We start from the raw sequence: 18602 nt of genomic DNA, 5'->3' as shown, positions 1-18602 counted from the left end.
GCGTGTCTGTGGTGGTGTGTGTATGCGTGTGTGGAGTCAAGTATGAGTGTGAGTGTGGACGTGGGTGGGGAGGTGTGGTCCGGACAGGGCTGACGCCTGTGCTGGGCTGGTCCCAGCCATGCTGACTCGGCTGGCTGCCATCGCACGCCGCGCGCGCTTCCCCGAGAACCGGCGTGATCGATGGGAGGAGTCGATGCGGCCGGCGGAACACGAGCATACGGCTTGTTTCATCGTGGGGCTGCGGTTGGCTACGCTACTGTGGGGGATGCGGGGCGGCGTCGCCCATCCGTGGAGAGCTTCGCTTCCGACGGGGTCCGGACTTGCTGGTAAACGAGCCGGCTCTCGCAACTGAGCCGTTGCTGGAGCGCTGGTTCTGGTGGTCTGACTTGTTCGAGCTTCCATCGCCGACCGAGCCGAGCGAGATGTCCGACCCGACCGAGGCGACCGAGCCGAGGCTCTGCTGCGACAAGTTGAGTCTGGTCCGATTCTGGTGCTTGTAGGCAACGTCGTCGGTGTTGGAGATGTTGACGATGGCGGCCAAGCTCGACTCGCCCGACGACTTGAGCCTACGCCGAGAGCTGGTTGACTCTTGCAGCGTCTTTGCAGACTGCGAGGTCGGCGGACCTCTGGCGCGGGTGGCCTGCTCCGGCGTCGGCGGCTGGACGCCAAGATCCGGCAAGAGCGGCGGCGAGGCGAGGCGCGGACCTGGCGGCGCGTTGGCTTGCGCGTCTGCGGACTCGGCTGAGACCACCGACGCCGAACCGAGGCTTGACGAGCTGGCCTCGAACTTGGCGACGGTGGCGAGCTCGACACCTGCGGCCTCGACGTCGCTCGAGGTCGGCGGCGGGAGATCGAGCCGACGGGTGGTGGCGCGGTGGAGGACCCGCGACTTGAGCGACTGCTCGCGGTTGAGCTTGGCGGCGCGGGTGATGCGGGCGATCATCCGATCGAGGACCTGGAGCTCGTGCGGCGTGGCGGTCTGCCGGTAAATAGCAAAGGTGGTCTGGACCTCTTGGACAAAGATTGGCACCTCCTCTTCGCGGCGGTGGTCGACAGTCCGCTCGTGGAGGTCTTCGAGAACAGTGGTGATGGCTTCGCGCTCGGGCTCGTCCACGTTGTCGACAAAGTCCATGAGCTCAAAGTAGGCTGGCTCGGTGAGAACAAACTCGGCGCGCTTGACCAGCCGCGGATGCTTGGCAGCAGCCTTGGCGTAGCGGCGCATGTAGTAAAAGCGGCGGGCGAGGAGCAAGAGGTACAGCACAATGGCGAGGACCGAAAGAACGAGGACGGCGACGCCGACCACGGTGAGGACGGTTGATGACGTGGACTCAAGATCCGACGCGAACATGATGCCCAGAAAGAGCACAAAGTAGCTGGTGCAAAGGAGAATAAACTCGAGCTTGTTGTCGTCAGGGCTCCGGTACGGCCGCGCAAACGACTGCGCCAGGACGGCAGCAAACATAACAAAGAGTGCAACAAGGTTCTGCAGGACAGTCATCTCCTGGAAGAAGAGCGTGCCAGCCACAATCGCCATTTTGCGGCCCATGACGACCAGCTCCCACATGTAAGCCCGCAGCAAGTAACGCGAGGTGAGAATGCCGAACCGCGCCACATGAAGCTCGTAAAGCCGCTCGTTGGCCGACGAGAACGCGGGCTTGAAGCTCTTGACGAGGACGGCCGCAAAGACGAGCGGAATGCCTGCGCAGTACAAGAGCGCCGCCAGAATAGTCCACGGCAGCAAGTCCCACCACTCGCCGACGTAGCATTTCATCGACGGGTGCGCGTTGAGAAAGTACGTGCCGTCGGTCTGTTTGGTGCAGGCAAAGACTTCTAGCGCCTTGTGGGCAACAAAGACGTAGGCAACGAGGACAAACATGACGTAGGCATGGATGGCCTGATTGTACATCGCTCCGCGCTGCGCCTTGGACACGTACAGCCAGCCGAGGCAGCTCGCGCAGACCGGCCGCCGGGCCGACTCTTCGTCTGCACCAAGCTCGGCGACGAGCGCAACCTGGATGCCGTCAGTTGACCCCGACCCGCCGTCGTCCTCCTGCTCTTCGGTTTCGGACTCGGACTCGGACTCGGCTGCCGTGAGGCGGGCGGGGTCGACTGCCTGGGCCACGATCCACGACAGAGCGGTGCGGACGACGACGTACGAACCAAAGACCAGGGCAATGGCTATCGGAATGAGCATGGTGGAGAACCACTTGATCTTGTACGAGATCGGAAGCGCGCACTCGGGCGAGGCCATGTCCATGTTGAGGTTCATGATGGAGAACCATTTGAGGATGGTGAGCATTTCGTCGGGCCAGTTCATCTTGTACGCCGCAAAGAGCGCGGTGGTCTGGATGAAATTGAGAGCGATCGAGGCAGCGCCCGACGAGCCCGACCGCGAACCCGACTTGGAGCGGCCGGCAAACTTGTACATGACAACAATGACGACGAAGAGGAGAAGAAAGGCAACAATGACCGGGATGATCGCGTTGTCCGGGCACGGCTCGCACCGGCCGGACAGCGGGTAGTACTGCGGAGCGCATTCGGAGCAGGCGTCGCCGGTGTATCCGGCAGCGCATGGGCTCGTCGCCCCCCTGGACACGCCTCGCTTGGCGAACAGGCGAGGACTCTTGTCGGATCCTGTGGGTCGCGCCAGTAGCCGGCCGTTGGGACCGGGAGCTCGTTCTCCAGAAACTTGCAGACAGCGCCAACCGGAGGACACGCAGTGCAGGGCGCGGCGGTGGCGTTGCCCCAGTATCCGTTGTCACACGTGCACTTGGCGAGCGAATTTCCGCCAGGAGTACCGACGATTGAGCCGGCAGGACATTTGGTGCATGCTGTTGAGCCCTCGGTGTCCGCGTACTCGTCCACCGCGCACTCGGTGCAAATCTTGGCGTTGACCGTTCCGTTGTCGGCGCGGAACTTGCCGCGCGGACAGAGAACGCACTTGCGATCAAAGTTTGCCGAGTCAAGGACCTGGCCCGGCGGACAGGTCTCGCACGAGGTGGCACCGGGCGCCGAGGTGTACGTGTCCGAGATGCACGGCACGCACTCGAGAGCGCCAAACGTGTCCGAGAAGTGGCCGAGTTCACAAGTGGCACACATGCCAAGGAGCTTGTAGCTGCCAGGCAGACAGTCGGTGAAGGTGTAGCTGACGTCGGTGAGGACAGACTGCCGCGCGGCGCCGACCGCCAACGAGACCGAGACGGTCGACGAGGCCGGGCCGGTTGGCAGGGTGCAAGTGAGCGTCTCGCTGCCGATCTTGCTCGCGGGCGGACCGTAGACACCGTCAAAGCCACACATCACATCGTGAAGCTCCCATCCCGGCAAGCTGGCGCGGAACTCGAGAGAATTGGCCACGTTAAAGACGCCTGTGGTGGCCACGTTGGCGGCGAGTACAGCTGTTGCATGCGGCTCGTACTTGACCAGCTCGCCGGTGGCGTAGCCGGGAGTCGCTGCCCTACTCGACGTGCCCGGAGAGGGGTCGCGCATGCCGCCGTAGCGGTAGAGCGCCCCTTGCGGTCCGCTCCCGGACACGTCGGGGGCGAGCCAGACAAACCTGGCACCCTTGGCGCTGCCGGTAGCACCGCCGGCGAGATTTGTGACCGAGAACCCACCTCCCGTCAACCGAATCTGGGTCACCGCCGAGCGGATGCTGGCAAAGACCTGGCCGGGCGAGATGAAAAGGTGGCGTCGGGCCGGACCGGCGAGAGGACACACAGCTGGCACGGCGGCAGCCCCGTGACAAGCTCGCGGGTATCCCACACCTCACGGAAAATGTCGTATGTGAGGATGAGCATGGTACCATCATACGGCGAGGTGGTGGCGGTGGCGAGGGCGAGGCGAGGCGCACCGTTGCTAAGGCCGATGCGGGAGGCCTCGATGGCGGTCCACAGCCGGGCGGCGGGCTGGATCGGGAAGAGGTGGGCCGGGCCCGCCGGGCTCGACCAGACTCGCGAGGCAATGTCCAAGACAAAGAACTGCTTCGGCAGCGAGTTAATGTCGCTGTTGGTGCCATGGATTGCGAGGCGCGACTCGACGCCACCGACGAGGAAAAGTTTGCCGTTGTCGGTGCAGACGGCGGTGGCGAGTGTGAGCGGTGGTGGGCGGGTGCCCGAGGTGGTGAGGTCAGACCAGGTGCCCGTGGCGAGATCAAGCCGGAGCAGGGTGTCAGAAACGTGCTCAGAGGTCTCGGTCACGGCTAGGCCGCCGTAGACGTACAGATGGGTCTTGGTCACGCACGATGCCGCGGCGACCGGCAGCGACGGCAGCGAGGCCGGCAGCGGCGAGGCTGGCAGCGACCGCCAGAAGCGTGTGTTGAGGTCGAACAAGCGCGGAATAGCGAGCGGAGCCATGGTCGCACTCGGGACACCGACAAAGGTGTGTTCGTCGAGAATGCGGGCGTGGGTCGGCAAGCCGCCGACAACCAGCAGCTCGTTCGAGGACGGCAGGTGGGCAAGGATGGCGTGGGAGCGCGGGCCGGGATTCCCAGGCGACAGGTCGGGCGAGACGACCGACCAGCGATTGGAGCGGTCGTACACGAGCTGGTCAAAGGTGGCGCTGTCGAGAACATACTCACCCTCGCTGGGCGCGTGGATCGTGCCGCCGAGTTCGTACACACTGCCGCCAGGTGCGTGGACAAGGATCGGGGAGATGCGAGCTTGCAGATTGACCGGCCGTGCCGGAAGGACGACCTGGCCGCGTGAGCCTGGCAGGAGAATCAAGTCGTTGCCGTGCGCAGTCGCAGAGAATGAGCTAGGGGCAGGCGTCGGTGAGGGGCGGCCCGAGCCCGGAGCAAACGGCTCCGGAAAGGAGGTGCCGAGTGGGGTGCCCGGGACAAAGAGCAGAGATCCGTCGTCGAGGGCGAGCATGGCAGACCATATGAAACGCTGCGGAGACGGCCAAGCATCGTAGCGCTCGGCCCGGAACTGGAGGCTACCGTCATCAGCGCGAAAGAAGGAGTGCTGGCAAGGTGCGGAGCGGGTGGACCCATATATGCCTTCCTCGGAGCCCGCTGCCGAGACGATGATGCCTGCGGCAAAGACCTGGCGAGCGGTCGGGGCCGAGTAAGCCCATGCAGCGGAGTATCCAACATCGCAGAAGCTGCCGTCGGCGGACTGCAGGCGGGACCAGGACGGCGGAGAGGCCGAGAGGTTGAAAAAGTACGAGCCCTTGTCAAAGGCAGAGACCGAGGCGACACCGTCGATGAGGAGCGAGTGCGAGAACGTCGACGAGACGAGGATGCCTCTTGCGGCAAAGACCGAGTCGGAAGCAAGGACGGCGTCAACGGCAGCAAGCCAAGCGCCCGGGATAGCCGCGTGTGCAGTGCCAGGTAGCTCCAGGCCGGGAGTTGAACATGCGGCTGGGACAACCGGCGACGGATGAGGCGTCGTCGACCACGCCGCCAGTGTGTTGTGTGGGTCGTAGCAGTTGGGAAAGGTGAGCGACCAAGTGGCTGAGGCGAGGTCAAAGGTCCATACGTCCGAGCTGTGACGGATGCGCTCGCCAGGAATGGAGCCATCCGCGGGAAGCGCGCCTCCAAAGAGGACAAGCTCGTTGTCGTCGGCAAAACAGACGAGGCTAGCGGCAGCACGGCAGCCTGGGCCGGTGGCGACGCCGTCGCCCATATAGGCGGTGAGGTCCTCCCACTCTTGGGTGGTGGTGTCGAACGACCAGAACTCGCAGATGACGGTGGCGGGGGAGATGCCATCAGCGACAATGATGGATGCAGCTTTCTGCGACGGCGGTGCGTAGTGGTAGACACGCGAGCCACACTGAGCAGTTGACACGGAAGCGGCAAAGTAGCTGCCGAGCGGCGTCTCGGTCGAATGTGGGAAGAACGGCGGTGGCGGCGGCGGCGGACGGGGGACAGCAGGTGTGCGGTCCCGTTGGGCTGGGTGTAGGTGCCGAATGGTGCGAGCTCTGGGCACGAGCCATACTCGTTCACCTCGTTGCCCCATAGCGTTGCCGGCGCGTAGACAAGCCGCGACTTGGCCGTGCCGGGAAAGTGCGGCGTGGCCGGGCAATTGAGAGCGTGGACGGCGTTGCCGGTGAGCGACATGCCGGCGCCCGACAAGCAGACGCCGGTGGAGAGGCACCACGAGCAGGCCGGGTCTGCAATGCACTCTGAGCACGAGCCGTGGTCGCAACGAGGTTGCTCGCAGTAGTCGCCACTGTAGGCGCCAATGGTCACCGAACCGTCTGTCGAACGCTCTTCCCAGCACGCGCACTCGCCGCCGCTGCCGTCGATGTAGCAGTACCCGTGGTCCTTGCAGTTCTGGTGGCAGTGCCACTCGCGGGTGGCGCGAACGTCGACGGACCAAGAGGTAAGCGCCGGTTGGGAGACAGGGACGACAGCGACGTAGTAGGTACCACGTTCGACGTTGTCGGTTGTGAAAAAGGTGTCTGTGACGCCGAGGGCGAGAGGCGCGGCGAGAGCATGTGGGTTGTACGAGCTGTCAAAAGCTGGCGGGGCCAACTTGCGAAAGTAAACGTTGACCGGGAGCGTGGCGTTCAGGGTGAGGGTGAACGAGGAGGTGAGGCCTGGGAAACGGAGAGCAAAGACGGCGATGTCCATGGCATCTGACCCATCGCGAAGCTCAACACCGTCTAGGGTGTGTGTGGCGCCAAAGTGGATGCCGTTGGCAAAATCGGGAATGACATACTTGGTCTCGTAGCTACCGTCATCGTAGGGGTAGCCAACATAGATGGGGGCGTCGCCGACCGAGCCGGGCGACGAGCTCGTGATGGGGTGGCGGGTGAGATCAATGTTGAAGGTGAAAGGTGACGAGCGATCAATGCAGACAGTGTAAAAGCCAGCGGGCGGGTTCTCGACAACGAGCTTGTCGGTACCGGGGTCGAGGGCGGAAAAGTAGCCATCGAAAGGCAGGCCAGACGTGTGTGAGCCGCCACCCGGGAAGGCACCGTAGACAGAGGTGGGGACGGCGAGTGCGTTATAGCGGACAAAGACGTTCGAGTGCATGGTGCCACCAAAGGTGGAGACGCCAATCTCGACTGCTGCGTGCGGCCCGTTGAGGTCAAAGTAGGCACAGGTTAAACTGGTCCCGAGAAAACTAGAGGAGGGCGAGCCACCGGCGTAGACTGCAGACTTGGGTACCGGAGTATTGCCATCTTCAAGCTTGACAAAGCCGTTGCCGCACGCCGTTGCAGTGCCAGACGACCCCATGCCGCGCGCGGAGAACGCCGGCTGGGTATAGTCGAGGGTGTAGCGGTTGAGGTCAGAGGCAAAGTGGCAGGAGACGATCTCGACGTCGATGTCAAAGCGGACACGGCCTGCGGCCCAAGAGTCAGATGGCGGATGGTGGGTGTAGAGATCGGGAACAAAGGCAGAGGAGCAGGCGTCATCTGCGGCCGGATCCGGGTTTGTGTCGAGGGTGATAAAGCCAAAGAGGACGCCGCCACGCGGAGCCGGGATGGTGAGCGACTCGGAAGCCCAAGAGCTAGACGAGTTTGTCATCTCAAAGTCGTTGGCGTAGTATGTTGCCGGCTCGTCCCATCTGAAGAGGGCGCGCCAGGGCAGATGCGTGATATTGGGGTTGGAGGCAAACTCGGGCTCCTGATTGATGGAGATGGTGAGGCCCTCTGCAGCAAAGGGGACTTCGACATGAAAGTAGTCGTAGATAACTCGAGAGCAGGAGAGGTAAATGGTGGAGGTATATGGGCCAGACGGCGGCGAGTCTGTGGGATCTGTGGCACGAATGCGATGTGGCGAGAGGAGCGGCGACGAGGCGTAGTCTGCAAAGGTGGAGAAGGTGTCCTCACCCGCGGCCTTGAATAGGTATTGAGACGGAGAAATCTGTGCCGAGGTGAGAAGGAACATCATGGCCATGATACCAGCAACAAGAAGGAAGGATGGCATATTGAGCGTGTGTGTGGTGGGGGGGGGGAGGGGGGGGGTGCGTTTGGGTGTGAGGTGGTGTCAATGTCGTGGTCGATGTTCGTTGGCGGGGGGGAACCGAGACGACGGAAATGGTAGGAATTGCCGGGAGGGGGGGGGGGGGGTGATGAGGGACGTGATCGGGGCAGAATGGGGCAAATGGGGACAGATCGGGGATGGTGGTGGTGTGTTTTGGTGTGTGATGATGTGTTTCCTTGTGTGTGATGGTGTGCTTGTCTTGTAGGTAGTGGCCGTGGTGGCGGGCGGGGAGGGAATGACGCGGCGTGTGGCATTGAGTCGATCCGGCTGAGGAGTGGGAGGTGATGGGTGCGAGGAGGAGGATGTCAAGCAGGGATTGAACCAGGTGGAGTGGAGACGGTGAGGAGGGTTGTGCGCTACTTGACTCTGTTGGTGGTACAGCTCGAGGTATGAGTGGGGCGCCGAGTACAGGACGGATTGCCGCGAGTCTTGTGGCTGCGGTGGGCTTCATGACTGGCGCCGGGTGGGTCATCATGTCGGCCACGTCGCCGACGACCAACGAGGTGCTAAAGGAGATGCAGAGCGGCGGAAGGGACGTCGATGTGGCGGGCATCCGTGCTCGCCATGAGACAAACAGAGTCTTGCTCGACTCACTGCTGGGCTCGGCTCGCGCCGCCAAGGAGGCCGAGATCGAGGCTCGCGCTGCTGCTGATGCCGGCCGCGAGTGAGAGCCAAGCTGAACTGCAATGGCCCGAACGGCAGGACGATGGGGCATTGCCTGTGGGCGATGTCCCAGGTGGACCCACCGATCGATCATTGCACACGTACGTGACCTGTCCAAGGCCTCCGGGGAAACATGGACTCGCATCGTAGTACCTGATCCCCATCTCTGCACCCTGATCCCTCTTCCAGCATCCCCATCCCATGCCCAGTCGTAAACCGTGTTCAGACCAAGCCGTCAGGTCAGGCCAAAGGCCATCAGGGCAAATGCCGTCAGGGCAAAGGCCGTCAGGGCAAAGGCCGTCAGGGCAAGAACCATCAGGGCAAAGGCCGTCAGGGCAAGAACCATCAGGGTAAAGGTCATCAAGCCATCAAGCCATCAAGCCATCAAGCCATCAAGCCATCAGGCCATCAGGCCATCAGGCCATCAGGCCAAGCGAAAAGCCCCGGCCAACCAACCAACTGCACCGCCACTCCAACGAATAGCGGCGACCACCACCGTCCCCCCCTCCCTCCCCCCCACCGTCAACAGGACCACCTCTCTAACGAGACCCCCCCTCCTCCCCCCCTCCCCCCCCCTCCTCCCCCTCCCCTCCTCCTCTCCCTGACGACATGTCGTCACTGACCAACGGGGTGCTCCCCGAGGGGGCGAGTCCGTCTGTCCTCGAGACCTGGGTCCGGAGTGTCCTCTCAAAGTACCCCATTCCCACCGCTGACGAGCTTATGGAGCTCTGGGCAGACAGGGCACCTCTGGTCTCACTCTTTCTCCATTCGCATGGTCTCTGGGCATGTACTCTCCTCAATGCCTTGGATCCGTCCGTATGCTGCTCAGACTCGGACTCGGACGAGTCGGACGATGATGACAACTCTTCCTCGCTGCCCGCTGCCATGGCAACAGCAAGTGGAGCAGCGACGGCCATGCCTCGGACAGAGGCCTCTACTGGTGCAACGTCATTGTCATCCAGTGGCGCGGTGGATGGGAGCTCGAGCTCGCGACTGGTTCGTTCGCCAGAGCTGTTGCGGAATATGGCGCGGTTTGCAGAGGGTGTGACGCTCATCGGTGTGGCCGAGGCCGAGGCCTTTACCCTCGACGATCTGGAGGAGAACAATCTCAAGGCCGTGCTCACCACGGTGTATGTGCTCAAAACTCTGGTGGCATACACGGCGCAGCTGTCGGGATCGGACGACGACGTTGGCATGGCGGCAGCGCCGTCGGCCACCGCCTTACCGGGCTCGGCCACAGCAAGAGTCATCAAGCAGCACAAGACACTGTCGTCGTCGCTGCGCAACTCGGCTTTTCTAGCCACGCCAGTCCGTGAGTCTGGCGATATGACGGCGTCGGACGAGCTTGACTTGTCAAAGTCGTCTGGCGGCGGCGAGGGAGGAGCCGGCGGTTCAGGCGGCGGCTTCGGCGGCTCTGGAGGCGGCATCGACGAGTCGGGCGGAAGCGCCGGGACGGTTGGCGGCCGGGCCGGCGCGGCGGCGGCGGCGGCGGCGGCAGCGGCGGCATCGTCGGGCTCGGTCTACCGCAAGCCGATGACGCTCGAGGAGCGCCGGCGGGCTCGCGACGCGCAGGAGGAAGAGCTTGTGGAAGAGGGCTTCATGACCAAGCGCGGCGGGAGCCGGCGCAAGTGGCAGAAGCGATTTTTTGTGCTCACCACCAAAAAGCTGACGTATGCGGCGAACCGCAACAAGCCGCTCAAGGGCACCATCGACGCCAACGACATGATTGCGGTCCACGACGAGCACGATCCAGCCGAGATCAAGAAGCGCAAGAACTGCTTTTGCCTCGTCACCTCGCACCGGCGGTACTACATGTCGTGCTCGTCCGAGGCGTACAAAGAGGTGTGGATGAACTCGCTGCGGTCGGTCATCAACTTTACGCCGACGTCTGCCTCGGGCGTGCTTGACGGCGGCGACGGCGGCGAGGCCAGCGGCGGCGGGCGCGGCGCAGCGCGGTCGCTGACCGAGAGCGGGCGAGCCAGTGGAGCGACGATCAACATCCTGCCGGAGACCCAGCTGCGGGCCGGGTTCCTCACCAAAAAGGGCGGCGGGTCGAGTAACTGGGCCAAGCGATGGTTTGTGCTCACCAACTGGAAGCTGACGTACGCGGCCAAGCCGGACAAGCCAGTCAAGGGCACAATTCAGGTCGCCAACATCAAGTCTGTGGGGATGGCCAACCCGGACACGTGCTCCAAGTCGCATGCGCTGGAGATTGTGACGCCAACGCGTACCTTTGAGGCCTTTGCCGGCTCGGAGATGGAGCGCAACGAGTGGATCGAGGACATTCAGAGCACAGTGCTGGCGCGGTCGCAGCACGCGCTACTCTCTAGCTCGCGCATGCTGCTCCGGGTAGTGGTCAACTACGCGTGCCAGCCGATGGCGGCGCTGCTCTCGGTGGCGCTCGACACGCCCATGACCTCGATCAAGCATGCTATCTTTGCCTGCCTCGGCCTCGACTCGAGCCTGCTCATCCACTACACGCTCCTTGATGACCACCTGGTCCCGATTGAGCACTCGGCGTACAACCTTGCTGCGACATCGCTGTTTGACGGCAAGACGCTCTACCTGCGGCCCAAGCCAGACGTGTCGATCAAGTTTGCGCCGGCGCACACTGGGCCTGTACCTGGCGCACCGACACCGGGCGCCGGGAGCCTCTCGGTGCTCGGCGGCGAGATGTCGCCGTCAGGCGTCCACTCGAAACGGACGTCGCGCTCGAGCTCAATGTCACTGGAACGCGCCGCGGTGCTCTCGGCGCTCTCGGTTGGGCTCCACAACCAGGGTACCGGCATGGGCCTTCCGTACACTGCGCCCGAGGTTCGTCTCTCGCCGCTGGCAGTGGCGGAGACGTGCCGGGCCGGGCGGCTGTCAACATGCTCGTACTCGGCGATTGCAAGCGTCGACGAGTACTGGAGCGCATTGCGCGGCGCGGCGGGCAACGAGTCGGGAGCGGACGGAGACGAGGCGGCGAGCAGCGAGACGCAGCCAGTGGTTGTCGGCGGTGCGTTTGACGACCTGACTTGGACCGCCGAACTCCGGGTTGAGGCCAAAGTGCGAAGCGTGCCAGGCGTCGGCTCACTGGCCCCGGCGCACACGATCGTAACTCAGGGCTATCTGACCAAGCGGGCTGGAACTGGCCCGATTTCGTCGCGCGGCAAGGGCTGGCAGCGGCGGTGGTTTGTGCTTACACACAAGTGTCTGTTGTACTCCAAGGCACCGGATGGGGCAGTCAAGGGTGTCATCGACCTCGACCGCATCGCATCTGTTGTCTCGTACGTGGCGGCACCGGCCGAGGTTGCCGAGCACTGCTTTGCGATTGTGTGCCCGGCACGGACGTACTACGTGGCATGCACGACCGAGGAGGACATGACCCAGTGGGTGGCGGCGCTCAACGCAATGCTTTCGGGCGACGACGCGGCGGCTGCAGCTGCCAACCCCGAGGTGCTACTGGAGGGCCCGCTCCGTAAGCGCGGCGAGGGCGAGGGCTCGTCGCTCAACTCGAGGTGGTGCACGCTCACCGAGTCGCAGCTCTCATACGCAACGCGAAAGGGAAACCCGGCACGCGGCAAGATCTCTGTCTCGCACATCATGGCGGTCGACCTCGCCGACGGCGACGACGACCTCGGGTTCAACATTGTCACACCCGAGCGAACGTACTACTTTTTCGCGTCTAACGCACTCGACCACGGCAAGTGGGTTTCGACGTTGCGGGCATCAGTGACGGTGCCAGAGTTTCCGGCCGATCCGTTCTCGTGCTGGCTCATCTGGCGTCGGGCGTACGAGGCGTCGGACCTCGCCACCTTTTGCGCGTACAAGGAGACCGAGGGCACTTCGTACATCGGCGGGTATCCGTTTACGGTCGCCCGCGAGCGCGGCGTGCCCTCGCTCGCCGACCTCATCACTCCTCCGGTCTCGCAGTACGTCTCCTCCGACGTTCTTGCCACACTCACGTTTAACGATAAGCGGACAAAGATCGGCGACGAGTACCTCTCCGGCAAAGTCCATCTCCGCCGCCGTGAGGGCGCGACGGGCTGGCTCGTGGCGTCGGAGGACTGGTCTCACGTGCTCTCGTTTCTCCGGCAGATGGCATAGCTGTGGAGCTTATCACAGCCAGGCAGCGTTACCTGCGGCGAGCGACTAAAGTTGAAGGAGCTCGTCGAGGTCGTCGACGCCTAGGTCTTCAAAGGCGGCGTGGATGTCGAGGACGCCGCTCATCGATGAGATCGAGGTGATGGTGGCCGGCATCATGAGCGGGCGGGTCCGCTCGGCTGGGCGCGGCGGGCCAGCGGCAGAGGAAGACGCAGCGGCGTCGGGGGCGTGGGCAGTTGTGGGAGCATGTGTGGCGGGCGGTGGCGAGGAGGCGACACCGCCGGGTCCGATGACACCGCCGGGTCCGACCTGGGCATCGATGCCCAGGGCGGATGAGGGAGGCGACGCCGGGCTGGTGCCTGTGGCGGCGTAGTTGATTGGAATGGCGGAGACGGCGGTGGCGAGCGGTGGCGGGGCGTGGACCGAGACGCGGTCGGCGTTGCGGCGGCGTCGCTCGGCGTCGCTGAGCGGGCCGGAGCCCGTGGCCGAGGCGGCCGATGAGCTTGACGAGGCGGCCGAGAGCGGGGCCGGCGCCGGAGTGAGCGGCGAGCGGAGGTTGGCAGAGCCGGGCGTGGCGTGCGGGGTGGCCTTTTCGATGGCGCCGGACCACTTAAAGTGGTCGGCCTGGGAGGCAGCAGCAAGTACAATTTCGATGAGGCCCGAGATGCGGAGGGCGATGGGGTGGTCACGGACGCCAGCAAGCTCCTCGGGTTCGGGATCGACGCGGACGAGTTGCGAGAGGCGGATCTGCAGGAGCGGCGACTTGCCAGCCTTGACGTCTTTGTTCGACTTGTAGACCTGGAGCCAGGGCGAGGCGACGACAACCCAGCGGTCTTTCCAGTACTTTTTCTTGTTAAACTTGAGCGACGAGTCGTGGAAGACCTCGAGCTCGCCGCAGTAGTCGGGCGAGTCGATGGCGGCTTCAGACGGCGAGCGGTCAAGGCCGATGCCGGTGTCCTTGACCTTGCCGCGGTCGTCGTAGTCGACAAAGCACGGCGGCGAGATCGAGTCCGGCCCGCGGCACTCGGGGGTGACGTGGATAAAGTCCTCGATGTCTGTGAGGACGTTGACCCGTGAGACAGCGTCGACCACGTGGTTGGCGGCCTTGGTCCCGACCGAGAGCAGGCCGACGTTCATCGAGCCGTACATGGCTGCGAGGTCCTTGAGGACCTGGCGGCGGGAGACGGCCTCGGCCTGCTCGGCGTCCATGAAAGAGCCGAGCGAGGACTGAACCTCCTCGTGGCACTCTTCGCAGGCGGCGAGGGCGCGCTTGTAAGCGGACTTGGCCTTGGCCACCTTTGAGTCGAAGCGATCGCGGCGGGCCTCGGGGTGATCGATGGCAATGTACTCGCAGAGCTGGTAGTAGTCATCGCGGGCCGACTCGACGTCCTTGCCGGCCTTGGAGTAGGCAGCAAAGGCAGAGCGGACAGCCTTGTCGCCCTTGCGCTTCTTCTGGAACATGTCGGCCTTGGAGATGTCGGACGAGGTGACCTCGAGCATCTCCCCGAGCTTGCGATGACGGACGGCCTGCGAGGCGACAAAGGCGAGCATGTGCTTGTAGGCGGCGCCGAGGCCAGACGTCTTGAGAGAGAGCGGCATCTCCAACGATGCACTCTGTGCGATGGTCTTGAGCGTCTTGGCGTAGCTCGTCTCGGCCGCGCGGAGCTTCTTGAACAGCAGCGTGAGCTTGCCGGCAAACTCGACGTCGAGCTCACGGCGCTCAATAAGCGTCTCCACCCCATCGGGCGACCAGTAGACGTCGCGGAACGGAGTAACGCCATCCGTAGCCCTCGCCTCAATAGCAGCAGCAGCCATGGCCGATGAGGAAGTGCGGTGGTGGCGCGAGCGGGAGAGCGCCAGGTTCCGGTGAAAGTGAACAGGAGAATACCGAATACCGGTGGAGGGGGAAGGAAGGAGGGCATGATTGTGTGAACGGATGGACGATGTTGGAGCGAACGGATGGACGATGTTGGTGAGAATGGATGGACGATGTTGGTACGAATGGATGGACGATGTTGGTACGATGGATGGACGATGTTGGTGCGAGCGGATGGACGATGTTGGTGCGAACGGGTGGACGATGTTGGTACGAACGATTGAATGAACGGACGAATGAACGATTGTGCGAACGATTGAATGAACGATTGTGCGAACGATTGAATGAACGATTGTGCGAACGATTGCATGAACGATTGTGCGAACGATTAAATGAACGATTGTGCGAACGATTAAATGAACGATTGTGCGAACGATTGCATGAACGATTGTGCGAACGATTGAATGAACGATTGTGCGAACGATTAAATGAACGATTGTGCGAACGATTAAATGAACGATTGTGCGAATCTCTCCCCGGCGCCGATGGCATCAACGGATACGACCGGGAAGGAGGCGATGAACGTGACACAGCAAAAGGTACCCGGTACCCCGTTTGCAGTCGTCTCCACAGCCCATGCCCATACCACAGCCGCAGCTGCTGGTGGCGGCTCGCCGAACCGCGCCAAACGGGCAACGGCTCCTCCGTCCGCGGCCCACACACAGAGCAAGCCAGGCCAACCACCACACACGTCCGACCGCAGCTCCCGCCGCAGACGCAAGCGCAGAGACCAGCGCTCGACAAATAGCGGACCTGGAGCCGGGGCCTCCTCTCACTCCCAAATGGGCTCGCCCTTGCCCACGGCTGGCGCGGCGGCTACCGTCCTCGCCTCGCTGGAGCACCCGGGCAAGCTCGCCCACCCGACGCCGGCACCAGGGCTGCATCCGGATCCGGTTGAGGGAGGAAGAGCCGCGGCTGGCGGAGATGGCCCGCGGGTTCGGGTCGATGAGAACAGCGCGCCGGCGGATGCCAACGCGAGTGCAAGCGACGGGAGCCAGGCCGGTGCTGGAGCAGAGACCGGAGCTGGGGATCGTGCTGGAGAGGCAGATGGGCAGGCGACATCCGCAGCAGAAGAGGCGCGAAAGCTCAAGAGCTCAATCCGGGCAGCAAGAAAGGCGGGGGCGCAACGCCTGGAAAGGCGCAGCAGGCGGCAATGCGTAATGGAGTGAGCACCGGCGCGGCGGATGCGGGCGCAGGCACGGCGGATGCTCCGCCGAGTGACCATGGTCCGCCGAGCCTCCTCTCGCAGGCGGAGCGAGCCTCTCTCGGCTCGCTGCCCGGCACGCCGCCACCGGTCTCGGAGAGCGTTCACGCCGGTGACGGCGGCGGGCTCGACAATCTGAGCGAGAGCGGAATGAGCGAGGGCAAAGGCGGCGAAGCGGTCCGAGTTTGCGAAACGTTTACGGTGCGAGTCGATCGGGCAGATGTGCTGGTGCCAGACGTGCGGATGACACATCCGCTGGTGCAGGTGCATGTGATCGGGGAGGAGAGTGGAAGCCGGCTGCCGCGCGGCACCGACTCGGCACCGGTCAACGCGCCGCCCGTCTCGTCAAGCCTCGATGCCATTGAGCCGCTGCTGACCAAGCCGTGCAACTTTCGGGCGCGTGGCGTGTTCGAGCCAGTGTGGGAGGAGAGCCTCGAGTTTGGCGTCCCGTGGGCCAACGTGGTCAAGCCGGGCGTGTTGCTCCTTTTCGAGCTGCTTGACTATGGCGGACTCAATGAGGCCGTCCAGGCGAGCAAGTCCAACAAGGAGGCCGACGGGTGGTTCCGCATCGCATGGGGCTTTCTCAAGGTTGCGCCGACGCCGGATCGCAGCTACTCTAGGCGGCCGCTGCGGCTGCAGTTGTACAAGTACCCGAAGAGCTTTGTGAGCAAGTATGTGCAGCCTGCGGCGGCGGAGCGGAGCGCCGATTCAGCGCCACCGCTGTACAGCTACTATCTGGCGTCGTGCAAGCCGCGACGGGTGCTGCGTGGGGCCGCAAGCAGTACCCATCGACGCTGTACGTCTCGTTGGTTCCGGCCCTGACGCCGATGATCTCGAGGTCGGCGGCGCTGTCAGGCCTGGGCTCGATGTCGGGCCTCGATCGCGCAGCGGGCGAGGACCTGCTTCTCGGCGTCCACGGCTCAGACGAGGGCGGATCACGGACACTTACTGGCGAGCTCGACGAGCTGGCGTCGGTGACACGGCACTGGCCGCGGCTGCCGGGGCAAAAGTGCAAGGTGCCCAACAAGTTCACCGGGGCGCTCGACTGCGGCGACGATGGCGCGTTTGTGGTCAAGTGGGCGCCGTCGGGCGAGTACCTGGCCGCGGCGATGGGCAATGACGGTCACTTTCCGCTCCGCATCTACTCGTACGAGCGGAAGCACGTTGTCGATCTTGTGGGTCACGCCAAGCTAGTGTACGAGCTGGCATGGTCCCCGGCGTCCGAGCCGGGGACTGGCGCCTCGCTCTTGCTCTCGGCGTCGGCCGATGGAACGGCCAAGCTTTGGCGGGTCGGCGGGAGCGGCAGCAGTGCACCCGGCCTGCTGGTCAACTATCAGCACACAGCGTTTGTGTACACGGCGCAGTTCCATCCGACAGCGGTGGCACCGCCAGTGGTAGCCACGGGCGCGTTTGACTGGATTGTGCGGCTGTTCAACCAGACGAACGGCGAGTTGCTCCGCGAGATTGCTGGGCACACGTCGACGGTCAACTCGATTGTGTTCTCACGCGACGGCTCGCACATGTTTTCAGGCGACGGTGCCGGGCTCGTGCGGGTGTGGACGACGCGGGTGACCAAATCGGGCGCACCTGCGCTGGCCGATGTGGCGCGGCTCAAGACGCTCGACATGAAGGAGCTGGCCGACATGCCGGCCGGGTGCGCGGTCAACGTCCTGCGGATGCATCCGACGCAGAACCGGCTGCTTATCCATGGGCGGGCCAACACCATTGTAGAGATTGATCTCCGGTGGTACAAGGTGCTCTACAAGCAAGAGGGCTTCCTCAACGAGGAGTTTGAGATCAAGTCGGACTTTTCGCCGTGCGGCAACTTTGTGGTCTCGGGCTCGGAGGACGGCTCGGTCTATGTGTGGGACGTGCTGCAGGGCGGGCGGATCCGGCAGGTCTTTGCCCGGCTCCCGTTTGATGCGCCGGTGTACTCGCTCGACTGGCATCCGTTTGCGCACGTCCTTGCCTTTGCCTCGTACGGTGGCGCACAGCCATTGCTGCTGTTTGGCTATGACGCCGCGGCACTGCCTGGGGCGGCCGAGCTTGGGGCATCGGCGGCTGAGGCTGCCGAGGCCGCGCGGCAGAACGAGGTCATTACTTCAGAGCTCGACGCGCAAAAGTCAGAGATTCAGCGGCTGATCCGGACCCGCGAGGAGCTCAAGGCCGAGCAGGTTGGGCGCATTTTGCAGGGTATCATGGACGAGATTGCGCTTGCACGCCAGCGCAACGACATGCCCAAGCTCGACGCGAGGCGGCGGAGGCGACTCAAGTCGGCGCGCAAGAAGCAGGCGATTGCCGATGCCCGCGCTCACCGCAAGGGCCGCAAGCTGCGGTTCGAGGATGAGGCAGTGTCGGGCGAGGACTCGAGCGATGCCTACGACGAGTCTGGCGAGTATGAGACCGAGTCGTCGACCAAGTCTGCGACCGGCCGCGAGTCCGGCCTCGACGCCAAGCTCGCTGCCGAGCTGGCTGCCGCGCGGACGGCCGAGGAGAGGGTCCTTGCGCGCAAGTTCTACAACAAGACCAAGGACGCCGTCGCCGACCGCAAGCTCGATGCCATCAACTCGCGGCTTCGGGCCATGGCGGCGCGCGACAACGACGACGTGCTCCACGCCGCCAACGTTTCGGTCTCGGAGCTCTCAGCCGCAGCAACCAAGGGCGATGCAGCCCGCAGCGCCGGGCTGGCGGACGTCGTGGCTCGTGCGACGAGCGAGGGCTCCGGGGCACCAGCCGTCGCACTCACGCCGTCGACACCGTCGAGCTCGACAGCAGATTTGACGCAGTCGGCACGCCGGCGTCGGCGGCGACCTCCGGGCGCGACTGCATCGTCGGGCTCGTCG

The 18602-nt window shown here is 64.0% G+C and overlaps 5 protein-coding genes across 5 annotated transcripts; 3 read left to right on the top strand and 2 right to left on the bottom strand.

Moving 5' to 3' along the window:
- Positions 1–253: 253 nt before the first annotated feature.
- AMSG_08032 (uncharacterized protein) lies at positions 254–7873 on the bottom strand (the record flags this gene model as incomplete). The annotated part of the gene is made up of 4 exons (XM_013899821.1): positions 254–2524; positions 2623–3660; positions 3699–5813; positions 5858–7873. 4 exons carry the CDS (start codon positions 7871–7873, stop codon positions 254–256), a joined length of 7440 nt encoding a protein of 2479 aa, XP_013755275.1.
- Positions 7874–8319: 446 nt separating this feature from the next.
- Positions 8320–8598, top strand: AMSG_08031 (uncharacterized protein; the record flags this gene model as incomplete). Its single annotated transcript, XM_013899820.1, has 2 exons — positions 8320–8485; positions 8510–8598. The coding sequence occupies 2 exons, from the start codon at positions 8320–8322 to the stop codon at positions 8596–8598; spliced, it is 255 nt and encodes an 84-aa protein (XP_013755274.1).
- Positions 8599–9202: 604 nt separating this feature from the next.
- AMSG_08030 (uncharacterized protein) lies at positions 9203–12922 on the top strand (the record flags this gene model as incomplete). Its single annotated transcript, XM_013899819.1, has 2 exons — positions 9203–9368; positions 9603–12922. 2 exons carry the CDS (start codon positions 9203–9205, stop codon positions 12680–12682), a joined length of 3246 nt encoding a protein of 1081 aa, XP_013755273.1. The 3' UTR covers positions 12683–12922.
- Positions 12728–14494, bottom strand: AMSG_08029 (uncharacterized protein; the record flags this gene model as incomplete). The annotated part of the gene is made up of 1 exon (XM_013899818.1): positions 12728–14494. One exon carries the CDS (start codon positions 14492–14494, stop codon positions 12728–12730), a length of 1767 nt encoding a protein of 588 aa, XP_013755272.1.
- Positions 14495–15337: 843 nt separating this feature from the next.
- On the top strand, positions 15338–18540 carry AMSG_08028 (jouberin; the record flags this gene model as incomplete). Its single annotated transcript, XM_013899817.1, has 4 exons — positions 15338–15557; positions 15632–16422; positions 16488–18494; positions 18532–18540. The coding sequence occupies 4 exons, from the start codon at positions 15338–15340 to the stop codon at positions 18538–18540; spliced, it is 3027 nt and encodes a 1008-aa protein (XP_013755271.1).
- Positions 18541–18602: the final 62 nt, after the last annotated feature.

The sequence above is a fragment of the Thecamonas trahens genome (genome assembly GCF_000142905.1).
Source record: "Thecamonas trahens ATCC 50062 unplaced genomic scaffold supercont1.41, whole genome shotgun sequence".
NCBI classification, from domain to species: Eukaryota; order Apusomonadida; family Apusomonadidae; genus Thecamonas; species Thecamonas trahens.
The sequence above is the reverse complement of the archived record's forward strand: the minus strand, read 5'-3'. Positions and strand labels throughout refer to the sequence as shown.